Here is a 13,167-nt window from a genome sequence, read left to right on the forward strand (position 1 = left end):
GTGGTGGGTTAATTCCATTCCCACCACTTCCACCTCCCCCACACTCATCACACAGTCTAGGAAGCTCCCTGAGCACTTCCTGGATACCTGAGATGTCTCTGGAACTTCAAGACCGAAGCATCTCTGCATGCTTGAGCTCTAACCTTTCTCCACTGACCCATCTAGCTGCGAATGACAGGGAAGGGTCCCCTGACCTCTTGAGCATCCCTATTCTCCAAGTTGCCCAGTATCTGCCATTGTTCAAACTATACTTTATAACTGTAGTTCTTAATTTTGACCATGTGCCAAAAAATCCTGGAGTTCTTGTGAACTTGTGGAGTGTGAGGTACTATCCTAGAAATCCCTGGGTTAGATCTATGTGGGGACCACAAATCTACAACTAAGATAATTCCAAGTGATCCTGATCTATCACTTACTTCAAAATTCATTAGTTTAACCCTCCTTCAGTTTCAGTCTATCTCATTAGCAGAGGAGTATCACTGAGGAAAAGGTGGGATGCCTGGCACATTCTGGGCACAAAATAGCATCCTAAAAGGTTTGAAGAAGAAACGAGGAAAAGATGGGAAAAGGGAACAGAATGACTGTCAGGAAATAAATGGAACACTATGTATGGAAAACTCTTTATAGTTTCAACTTTTTGTTTGTTTGTTTTTGTTTTGGGGCCATACCCGGCATTGCTCAGGGGTTACTCCTGGCTGTCGATCAGAAATAGCTCCTGGCAGGCACGGGGGACCATATGGGACACCGGGATTCGAACCAACCACCTTTGGTCCTGGATTAGCAGCATGCAAGGCAAATGCCGCTGTGCTCTCTCTGGGCCCTTTAGTTTCAACTTTCTACAGATGACTAGAAAATCAGTATTCTGAATTGCTAAAAAGCATCATAGACTTTACAAAGAGACACAAAGCATTTCAAATCAATGCCCAAGATCTACATCCAAGTTCTTTTTCCAATGAGGCCCACTTGTATTCCCTCACTTAGCAAAACTTTTAGTAAATATAGGCAATCAGCAAGTCAAATGAGCTAGAAAATGGAAAAATACCAAGTTGCAAAGAATACTCCATTTTAATAAAAAGGGATGAGTAAGATATCCCATAAAATACCGTGTCTGGTCCAACTGCCAGAAATAAAAGAAACATTCTAAAAACTTAAAACTGTTCAGTTTAGAATATGATAGGAAATGTATCAGATATGTATATCAGATAGAAATATTCAAACAGTAGAAAGACCAGAAGCTAGAGCCAAGAAAAGGAAGGTTTTGAATGGTAAGTCTTGGGAATTTAGAGAAATTGAAGGTTCTTTGGCAAGAGACTGAAGCAAACGCTTCATTAACAAGACTAAACTTTGAGTAGGGTGTGGAATTGAGTAGGAGAAGGCAAAAGGTGGGAATGAAGAGAAATGGCTTGGTAAAACCATTAGGTGACATCCAGGTGGTGAGAGTAGGAGGAAAAATACTCAGAAAGCAAAATCAGCAATTTGGCACAAATCGTCACAAAGAGGGAAAACTAATTAAATTGAAAGTTGCAGCAACCAAAAAATGAGGTATGCCAAGAAAAAGATAAGAAAGACAAGGTTCTTGGAAATAATGAATTCTGAGCCTCTGGCTCATACACCTGTAGGAACTTCTTTCCAAGCCTTAGGTGAGAGAAACGCAGGTGGGAAGCATGTCCTCACAGACCTTTGTCTATCTAGTTGTCAAAGTAATTTTGACCTCAACTGAACACTGCATGATTTTCTCTCAACTCCAACACTTCCTTGGTCATACTTTTCCTCACCCCAGGTGACCTTAAGGGCTGTAGCCATTATTATTTAACACTTGGCATTCTTCTCTTTAACTGGCACACCTTCAATTATATTAGTTTCAGGCCACCAGAAACCTTGGTCTGACCTGGAAGGAAAAGTCTGCTCATAATTATTATATATATATTTGAGGGGGTTGGAGGTCGGATAATATCTGGTAGTGCTCAGGGAATCCTATCCCTGCTGGAGACTGAAAGGGGATCAACCACGTACAAAGCAAGCACTTTAACCATTAAACTATCCTCTGGCTTCTCATATTTATTCTTGAACTTCAGTGTGGTACCCCCAAATTCAGGTAGAAAAAGCCCAAGATCTGTCTGAAGTACAAAAAGTACTGTTGGGAATGAGAAAGTAAATTAGAAGAGTGATAAAGAAATTGAAAAAAAAAAGAGAATTGAGACAAAAGAGGATATTAGAAGGTAGAGTGGAGGAGAGAGAGTGAAGTAGGAAGCACAGAGGAGAGAGCATGAGGGTAAGAAAAGAAGCTTAAAGAGAAAGGAAGAAGGGATTAAGATGGAGAGGGGGCAGGAGAGAGAGGCCTCTATTTCTAGACTTCAGTATTCTTTACAACTAGAAACACTTCAATCATTTCTACTAAATCCCAAACTTTGTCACACTCCAAGAGGTCACTACACACAGAATTCCATACACCCACTTCTTACTTAGCTTGCCTGGTGAATCTTCCAACACACCTTGACTCTTCTCACAGTTCCCTCAGTATATGATCATTTAACATTTTCAGCCTGTGAAATTTCATCTATAAAAATAATCCCAACACATACACGGAAATCTCCAATGCATGAAAAGTGCAAAGAAGTCTTAGATTACTTATAGATTTGACTATGATGGATAAATATTGAATAATTATATATTAATAGTATCATAGACAGAATTTAAACTGAGAACAGTATGCAATAAATACAAACAAAGGTTAACCATATTTATATAAAAAACGTCCTTCATATCGGGGGTGGAGATAGTACAACAGTGATAACTGCCTTGCATACGGTTGGCCCAGATTCAATACCCAACACATATGTTTCTATGGTCATGCTAAGGTTCGGCCCTGCTAGACCTATTTTCTTACCTAGAAGAAGGTTGTCACACTAATTCATCTTTGTACAATATTTGAATAACATAGTTAAAGAAAGTATATCCTTAAGCTTTACTTTCATCTCCCTAAAAATGTTCATCTTAGAAAAATCTTCCTCGCATTTTTAGATTTCCCTTCATTTCCTAGCCCTAATGTTATTTACTTTCAATGAAAAAGAAAACCTCCAAAATAATATAAATTAACCAAGGAAACATCTTAAACTGTCAACTTAATGGTGCACATAAGAGTTATGTTTGCTCTCAGTTCAAGTAAATTTTAACGATGAGAAGTTTTAAAAATAATAAATATTATTAAATGTATGATTTAAACTATAAATGGAAAGCTTTCTCATCTAATCAAAGATCATTTGTTGCATTAGAATTACATAATTTCAAATTCTTCAGTAATTAAAAACACAGTTTTAAATTATCACTAATTATATATGGATTAAACATGTTAGTTATTCATTAATAACCCATGAATAAAGCTGAGAGAAAGCAATATAGTACAGAACTTAGGAACAAACCCAGAGCTTAATATGGAACCTTAGTGGGGTTCAGTGTATTCATTTTTAAATTTATAAGTTGAAGTCAAGTAATTTCTAACCTTCCTGTTTCTGCTTTAAATTAGATATATATTTGGCATTACATAAATTTTAAAAAATGAAAAATTATCACCCAACAGCAATGTTATTTATTTAGAAAGGTATAATAGATTTAAGATAATTGATAGTTAAAAATTTTTTAACATTAATGACATAAAAGAACACAAGACTGAAGATAGAGTGATAATGCTCTAAGCAGGACACTTGCCTCACAAAGAGGCTGATTTGAGTTCTATCCTCAGTGTTCCATATTGTCTCCTGGGTCTACTAGGAGTAATCTTTGAGCACAGAGGCAGGAGCAAGGCCTCAGCATTGCTAGATGTGCCACCTCCCTCTACGCCAAAAAGAGAATACAACAAGAGAAAAAAACTCAAAAAAAAAAAAAAAAAAAAAACATTGTAAATAATATATAATGAAGAAAAAATGCTAATCCTACAACTAATAACCTTGGTAAAATAAATGACCGACCGGTCATCGCACAGTGTCTAGAACATTTGCTTTACATGAAGCCAACCTGGGTTCAATCCCCAAGAAATTACACAATACTTCACATATAGAACTACAAAATTGGCCCGGCTCCCCGCGCCCAGAGGGAGCTTCGCCGCCGCCATGTCTTCCGGGGCCAGCTTGAGCGCCCTGCAGCGCCTGGTGGAGCAGCTCAAGCTCGAGGCGGCCGTGGAAAGGATCAAGGTCTCCCAGGCTGCCGCAGAGCTTCAGCAGTACTGCATGCAGAACGCTTGCAAGGATGCCCTGCTAGTTGGTGTTCCAGCTGGAAGTAACCCCTTCCGGGAGCCCAGATCCTGTGTTTTACTCTGAAGACTGTACAGAAGAAGTTTGCTGAAGAATGTTTTCCAGTGCATATTATGAATGGCTGCCTCCAAGTTCCAAGAAAACACTTATCTCTCGTCAAATTACTTTAAGATATTTCAGACATTTCCTATGACTTAGACCTAGAGCCAGAATTATACAGAAATTTGCCCTAACCCAAACCCAATAAAACTAGAATAGATTTAAATAATAATGATTTGAATTTTGCGTGGGAGAGGGTGAGAGACTAATACTCTGTACTTCAGACAAATACTTTATCACCAAAAATTCCAAAATGGACCTCTTTCATTAGTAAATTTGTATTTGTATACCTGGCATATTATGTATGTTTTGTTTACTGTATATTTACATTTTGGGGAATGAATACTTGTTTATTAAAAAATTTTTATCATTTGTTGTTCCTGAATAAGATTTTTGTATCATGGCAAGATTTTTTTTCTAGTGAACTTACAATTTCTAAATGAGACATAAAATTGGAAGAAATAGACTTCAATAATCAAATGATATCTTGAACTTTCTTAATTAAAATTTTGTTTTAATTTAAACACTATGAGAACAGTAAACTTTTTTTAGAAAGACTAGTGTTATAAGATTGTCCATCTGTGTATGAAGCCAAGTTAATCTTTGCCTTTTATAAGTTTCTTTTTTTCTTTTTTTTGGTTTTTGGGCCACACCCGGAGTTACCAGAAATAGCTCCTGACAGGCACGGGGACCATATGGGACACCGGGATTCGAACCAACCACCTTAGGTCCTGGATTGGCTGCTTGCAAGGCAAACACCGCTGTGCTATCTCTCCGGGCCCTTTTATAAGTTTCTTTACATTGTACTTATACTTCAAAAAAGAACTATTATTATCTCATCTTTTAAAAATGTTTAAAATATGACTTAAGGAACATTGCATATTATTAAAATCAAAGTAAAATGAATATCTTACAACATAAATGCATTCTTTTTTTGTTTGTTTTTGTTTTTTGAGCCACACCCTGCTGTGCTCAGGGTTTACTCCTGGCTCTGCTCAGAAATGACTCCTGGCTAGTGGGACCATATGTGATGGTCACAGATCAAACTCCATAAATGCATTCTTGATGGTAGAAGTGTTTGATGATGTGCCTTTAATTTGGGACAACTTTAATGGATATATTGTGTCTATAATCTTTAAAAAGCTTGGAAATAAAATTTGTTTAATTCATTAAAAAAAAAAAAAAAAAAAAAGAACTACAAAATTATTTCCCCCTACTGGGCACACAAAAAAGTTCATGGCTAAGTCTTGGTAGTATTCAGGGGGATATCTGTGGCTTCAGGGACCAATATGGGGGGAGTCAAGTGCAAGGCAAGTGCCTTCCCCCCAAACTATCTTTTGACCCCTAAAATAATGTATCCTATGGATACTAAGAAGCAGTTAAAGTATTCACACAGAAAGGGACAAAGAAGAAGGTATGCAGACTTTAAATTATAAATGTGTTCATATCTATTCACAGAGACACACACAGGAACCCTCCAAATTGAAACTGCGATATAAAGTCAACTTCATGAAGGGAAACAACCATGCCATGAACACAATATTCATGTCTGTCTGTAAACAGAACCTTCAGAGTCTACTTCTCCTTGTAGGAGAAATGCAGTTCACTCAACATTGCATATCCTTGTTAATAGGCTGTCAAGAGTAATTGATCTTAGATGATATCAGGATATCAGATGAGATACCTTCCCCAATCACTCTCCCTTATCCAAGTGATTTTCCTTCAATCTTCTACATAAAGCTGTCACTCCTCAGAGTTCATTAGACAATGTGTGTGTTAGAAGGTTACAAAGAATTTGGTAAAATTCTACAGTGTAAGATGATGGTGTTAGCTCTTATTCCTCAAAAAGTTATTGAAGAACCACTTAGAGACTCTTCAAGTAGATATTTGGAAATGTAAATTCTGCAAACAAAATTTAATGAATCAGTGACAGGCATACAATGGAGATATTTTTTATCTTTTCTAAACCCCCTCATTGAGGTTTAAATCATTTGAATCTTGTTTTTATTTATTTTTATAACACATCTCTCTCGGTGTTCAGGGGTTATTCCCATCTCTGGCCAGGGTAGTTGGTGCTGGGGGTAGGTGGCTCTTGGCAAACTTTAAGGGACCATTTGGTGCGGGGGATTGAGTCCATCTTCTTGTATAAGAATCATCTGTTTACATCAGCCTAAAGTATTACTGTTCTTGTAAGTAACCGGATTACATATATCATTATATTGTTTTTGTTCTTCACATAATTTTAGGTCCTTTAGAACCATTATGTCATATGTTATATAACACACTTCACAAGAAACAGAGAGTAACTTGGTTTGATCCACAGTCCTGCACAGTACAAGTATCCCAGCACCAACAAGATCTATGCCCAGCACAGAGTCTGCCTACCCCCTGAGTGGGTCTAGTTGTGGGCCCCAATATGTTCCCCACCACAAAAACAAATCCATAAATAAGACCAGAGATCCTTTGTCCCACTTTTAAGTGATCATCCAGTCAACAGCTAGTGAGCCATTACTCCAAATATCCTGATTTTCAATGTACAACATGCTTTATTTTGTGCACTTATTGCTGGGTTGTGCAAATAGCAGTGCTCAAAAGTTAATTCTTACTCTGTGCTCAGTTTAGGTGACTTTCTGCTACACCAGGGATTGGACTGGTATTGACCACATGTGAGGACAATTCCTTAACCACGGTACTCTCTTTCCAGGCCCTAGACAACATTTTATAATTTTTTTCAAAGCTCTCAAGACACTGAAGATATAGAATGAGAGGATATATAGAATATAGAAAATGGAGAATATTGAAGAAAGATATAGTATTTGGGGGATCACAGGAAATGAGGTAAAGGTTCATGCCTCCAGTTATTTGTAGACTCAAAAATCACAGAATAAACTATAGTTGGTTTTATCTATGGTCTAATTGGATTGGTTCTTCAACATTTCAGTATCTTTCAATATTTATTGTTGGGGACTCTAATAGGAAGAGCATAAATTCTGTCCTAAGAGAGCATAATTGATAAAAAAAAAAATTAGAGTGCAACTTGGAAAATTTATAGAGTTTTTTTTACAGACAAATATTTGGAATGTAGCTCAATTATATGATCTAAACTTATTGATTAATCTGTACACATTTACTCCAGGTTGGAGGAAGTTTTTGCTTCAGGAAAAATGCAATCCTTCCTGCCATTAGAACAACATTTTTTTTATTCTATTAAAAGCGAAGTAAATGTTATCTTTTTTGTTATTGTTTTGTTTGAGGGCCAGAATTGGCAGTACTCAGGATTTACTCCTAGCTCAGTTCTCATCCAAAATCACACCAGACAAGACTCAAGGGACTGTCCATATTGGATTCTCGGGATCAAACCTGGGCACATTGACTAAATACAAGGCATGTGCCCTATTCACTGTACTATCAATTGGCCCTAAAAATAATTTTCTTTTTTAATTAAAAATTTATTTAAGCATCATTATTACAAACATGTTTGTAGTTGGATTTCGGTCATAAACTTCATAAACTGGTCCACTTCACCAGTGCAACCTTCCCACCACCAATGCTCCCCATATCCCTCCTCCCCCCCCCCCACCCTTGACCCCCCCCCACCCCCACCTATCTTTGAGACTGAAATTCTATTTCACTAACTCACTACCATTGTCATGATAGTTGCTGGTGTAGTTATTTCTCTAACTGAATTTACCAATCTTTGTGGTAAGCTTTATATCATGTCTGGTCCTTCCAACCCTCATCTCTATTGTCTCTGGGTATTATTGCCATACTATCTTTTATATTTCTTAAATTCCACAGATGAGTGAGATTATTCTGTGTCTATCTCCCTCCCTCTGACTCATTTTATTCAGAATAATAGTTTCCGTGTTCATCCATGTATAGAAAAAATTTTATGACTTCATTTTTCCTGACAGATGCATAGTATTCCATTGTGTACAGAATACATTTTCTACGTGAGATTCTCTCATGTAAATTTCATTTCTATCTTGGAGAAGAACTGAATATTTAAATCATTGGTTTTTTAAAAGATTCACTCAATTTCCCAAGGGCTCATTAATAATTCTATATAATAATTATGTACAACTTGTCACCTTTCATTTGAAAAACATCAGGGCTTTCATGAAATATAGATATTCTAAACCTGAGTGTTGTCTAAAGTGCACATACACATTTTTCTGAGTTATTGTCACAACATTCAGAACACAGTGAGTTTACCCAACAGGCTAGACCAAGAGTTGAATAATTCCACTCATGAACCTGTTTTAAAAGCCAATCTCTTCATCTTGATCATGTTACATAACTACCTACCTCTTTTTTGACTTTCTCTATCAATGTGTCATAATTCTTTTCTCTTAGCCTAGAAGATCTAGAAAAATTGGTCTCTTGTGATGGTTCCTGCCCAGAAAACTAAAAGAATCATCATTTACTTATGTTTATAAGACAAAACAATAAACTTGGCTCACCTAATTGCCTGGTAGGCTACAGAATTCAAGATTTTTAGTCCCAGATCTATGGTGGAAGTCTGGCCATTTTTAATGACATTCCCTTGTTTCACCAACTCCACAGGGTAGGCGATTCTACCATATTTAGGCTACAGAATTCTTGGGGTTATCATGTCAGTTCAAACATGACAAATAATTCTTAATTATTAATGTCCCAATAAATATAAAAATACAATAAAGCACCTCGTGACATAGCAATAGGACATTTCCTATAGGCCACTTTCCAATAATCATCTGGGGAATGAAGAAGGTATCTATCTGGCCAGTGTGATAGAGTCAGATGGACTCCTAGTATATCGGTGATAGAATGACAAAGTGGCTCATACCACTCTCTGACATTGGCAAGGTTTGAAAGAATAAGCAGCAGGTAGATTAAGGATGGATTTGCTAGTTTCTATCAGGTCTCTGGCCTTGGACAGACCAGGAGCCAAAATCATACTCAGAATGGGTACCAGCTCAGAATTGGTGACTGATTCCTTTCTGCAATTTTGGCTTGGTGAAAACAATGATTACCAGCTGAGAATGTATAAACACTCACATTTGGGTAACACCCTAAATATCTGCATATTGTGAATGAGGCTGAACGAAGTAAATCCAGCTTCTCTGGCTCCATTATACTGATCTTGGCAGATGTGGGACTCGAAACCAGGAGTGTCATCTTCTGGCATCCCCAAGGCCGGAGAGACAGAAGACTGCCTGCCGTGTCCTGGCAAGACTTTCATGTGTACCTGTGTCTGTCCATCTATCAAGAATATGTTCCTCTGTGCCAACTCCAAATGAGCATCTAGAGAGTATGGTGTGTTTTACAGCTAACATAAGAATCTGCTCCCTGCTCTACTGTTCTCACTAAGGCTGTAAAAAGTATATATTATTCCATGGGTTGAACGTCTGCTCATAGCATGTGAGACATTGATTCTGTAAGTCAGGTTCAGTTGTGCAGAATGAGTAAAAAAAATTACATCTTTATTTTGTTTAAAGTACACACACACACACACACACACACACACACACACACACACACACACACACATACACACACACTGCCTTATTGCTCCTAGAGTTTTAAAATTCTTCCAGACCTCCATCTCTAAAGTGACCTCTCTATTTCTAAAACAACCTTTACAGCATTTGTGGGACCTCTGGCCCCGATGGTTTCTTTAGGTTTAAAACATCTAGAAAGCACATGGCAAGGCATATTCTTGGGGGATGCCCTAACCCAGTTTGGGCACTTCCCATGGAGAGTCTGCACATGGACCAAAACACTAGAGAATGTAGGAAAGCAGGAAGGCCTGAGAGGGGACCCTGATGTGACCTGCCTGAGTAAACTAGGCAAGAACACTGGAAACCATATTCTGTTACCCAGAAACTCAACCACCTCTCATTTGGTGATAATTCGAGTTCATGATCCCACAGATTATGCTGTGGTGATCATTCAAGTCATGGTTCCATAGTTCTGTTGTAGATATATGACATAATATATGACATATGAAGAAAACTTTCCGGGAAGGACAATTAAAATAAAATATTAACCTTATCACATTTTGCTGCTACTGAAAGACTCTGATCATATAGGCTCTTGACTGTTGATGACATCTCCAAGCAGTTAAGGGCTCTGGAGGCAAGAAATGTTGGTTGAATCTACTAAGTGGCCCTGTCCCAAATTTTATACCATCTTTACTAATGCCCTGCCTGCAATAAATCTGCCTCCAACTGACATAAAAAATATGCTCATTATACAATGACCCAAACTGCCTCTTTTTAGAAAGAAAAGAAGTAGAAATATTAAAATCCTGTTACATGTTCAAGAATTTGGAGAACTAACTTATTAGGCTTGGTTTTATTGTTTTGGGTTTCACACCTGGTGTGTTACTCAGGAGTTACTCCTGCCTGTGCACTCAGGGATCACCCTGACAGGCTTGAGGAACCATAATGGGTGCCAGAAATCAAACTCAGGTTGGCCTGAGCTTGGCAAAGCAAGCTCTGTAATATCTTCCTGGACCACTGGGAAGCTAACTTTTAAAATAGGTGTTAAATTATTGTTGCTGGGCAGTTCTGTGTAGCTGACTGTTCTGAAATACATAATTGTAGCTGAACTGGTATGGGCTAAGCATCTGACTATATTAGAATCATCAATATGGTGACAGTCATGGAAGTAACATGATGATTGTTGGCAAGGAAATAGTTTCTCTTAATGAAAGATATTTTCATTGTAATACTAGCAGGGTAAAAAGGCATTGCACTTAATGATATTTCAAAAGCTAACTGGGTGGGGTTTATAGAATTATATTTTCTTAAGTTCTCCTTTTCAGTGTGTCCTCTTCTGCCCATTTCTATTCTATGGAGACCTAATCAAAATTCCTAGGGGATTTTCCAGAGGATAATATAGCAAAAGGAAATCCATCTGTAAGAGAGTAGTTAATTTCTGATGCAGTTTTCCTGATATAATTCCCACAGAGACAAAGGGCAAACAAATGGTCTGTTTTCTTCACTTTGTACTCGTTTTGATGAATCAAGTGCCAGGATGAGAATTCCACTCTCAATCTTTTGTCTTTACTTAAGAAGTCTCACCAAATCAATCTTGCATGAGAAGAAGACTGTCTGTATTAAAAGGGAAAAAACCTCTGAGGACAGTCATTTTTATAACTAAATGCAATTCTTCCTAGTATTTTCCTTAATGGAATTTCAGGGAGAGGAGGGAAATGTTAAAGAGAAACCACCATCTTGCTATAGAGCCTGCATAAGCTATTAAACATTATCTTGTCTTCACAACTGCTTAACCAAATAGATATTTCAGGACTTATTCTATTCTTGCAGAAACAAAGAACTTCTGACACTGGCCCAAAGTCATCTAGGGAATACAATGAAATAAGAGACTATACTTTATCTCACTAGGAAATGTCTAGGGTTACTATAGTATTAATATTATAGGATACATATGAAGTCTGTAGAGAAACAAAAAAATACAGTGCTGGAGAGATACTACAGTGTCTATGATATTTGTCTTGCACACAGTCAATCCAAGTTTAATCTCTGGCATCCCATATGGTTCCCTGAGAAATGCCCAGGATAAGTTTTGAATGCAGAGACAGAAGTAACCCCACGTAACCCCTGAACATCACTGGATATGGTAAAAAAATATATTTTTAATAAAAAGGATAAACATAGCTAAGAGACTGATTCTCTTTTGAACAATGCCCCAATTTACAGTAAAAAGAAATGAGTGAGTACTTAGGTTCCTTATGTAGTCATCTAAATCATATAGAGATGAACAACACAACTTGATTTTTTTAAAAATCTTCAAGATTTTATAATTAGAATCCATAATTAAAATTAGAAAAAAATTTAAATTAGTTTATGCATCACCAGCTTTTCCTCTCTACTCTGGCTCTAAAACTATATGATTTTATTTTCTCCATTTTCAGAGGAATTCCTTTCATCTCAGAGGAATATAATCACATAATCACACACAGAGACTGTTCTCTTTTAATTGTAAATCATGAGCACATTTGCAAATTAGTCTTTTATCACAGCAGACCTATCAATTTGGTGGGGAAAGTATTTGCCAACGAGAATGAAAGAAATCAATAAACATCAGTAAGCATCTTAAATCCATCACTCTTTTACTCTTAATTTGGTAGTGGATATTGAGATAAATAAGTCAGCAAAATAAACACAGTGATAAGGAAGCAAGGCATAGGGGAGCCCTGTGATGGGGCTACAGTTAAATTAAGTTGGAAAATATGGCTGCAACATTAAGCCATCAGTCAAGTGACCTGTTGGAAATCAAAAGTAAATTCGTATAGTTATTCTAAACTGGTTTTTCAAGGACTGCTGTGATAAAAATTGTATGAGAAAACAAAAAATTATCAGACAGGTACATTATGCCTGTTAGCAGCCTAATGAAGATGTTGAAAGTCTGTCTATTTAGCTTAACTCCAGGACTCAAAAATTTATTTTTGTAACAAGGCTTACAACTTTTTTCTTAAGTTTTGAAATTTTTTTTGCCCACATGTTGAGGTTCTCAGGGCCAACCCCCAGTGGTGCTCAGAGGATCCAGGATTCTGAGGGTGGAACTCAGACTTCCTCCATGCAAAACATGTACCCCAGACCACCAGGGCCAACTCTTCACCTCCCTGCACCTTAGTAGACTTTCGTATAGAATAGAGATTATTAATAGCTATACAAACAAATTATTCTGAGGCTGAAATGAGTTGACAGTCTGCTGAGAACTTAGGTTAGTACATAATATACGATAAGGAATATATAGTTATGTTAATTAATAGACTTTGCAACCCTGCCTCTTCCTCCATATAATCCTT

At 37.2% G+C, this 13,167-nt stretch overlaps 2 protein-coding genes across 27 annotated transcripts in view; one reads left to right on the forward strand and one right to left on the reverse strand.

Annotated features, from left to right (window-relative positions):
• NRXN1 (neurexin 1) overlaps positions 1–13,167 on the reverse strand; it is a 1,163,035-nt gene that overhangs the window by 431,243 nt on the left and 718,625 nt on the right. The window lies entirely within an intron of this gene.
• LOC126023960 (guanine nucleotide-binding protein G(I)/G(S)/G(O) subunit gamma-10) lies at positions 4,077–4,526 on the forward strand. The gene has a single exon (XM_049784386.1). It carries the CDS (start codon positions 4,107–4,109, stop codon positions 4,311–4,313), a length of 207 nt encoding a protein of 68 aa, XP_049640343.1. The 5' UTR covers positions 4,077–4,106; the 3' UTR covers positions 4,314–4,526.

This window comes from Suncus etruscus, chromosome 12 (assembly GCF_024139225.1).
Source record: "Suncus etruscus isolate mSunEtr1 chromosome 12, mSunEtr1.pri.cur, whole genome shotgun sequence".
Classification (NCBI taxonomy): domain Eukaryota; kingdom Metazoa; phylum Chordata; class Mammalia; order Eulipotyphla; family Soricidae; genus Suncus; species Suncus etruscus.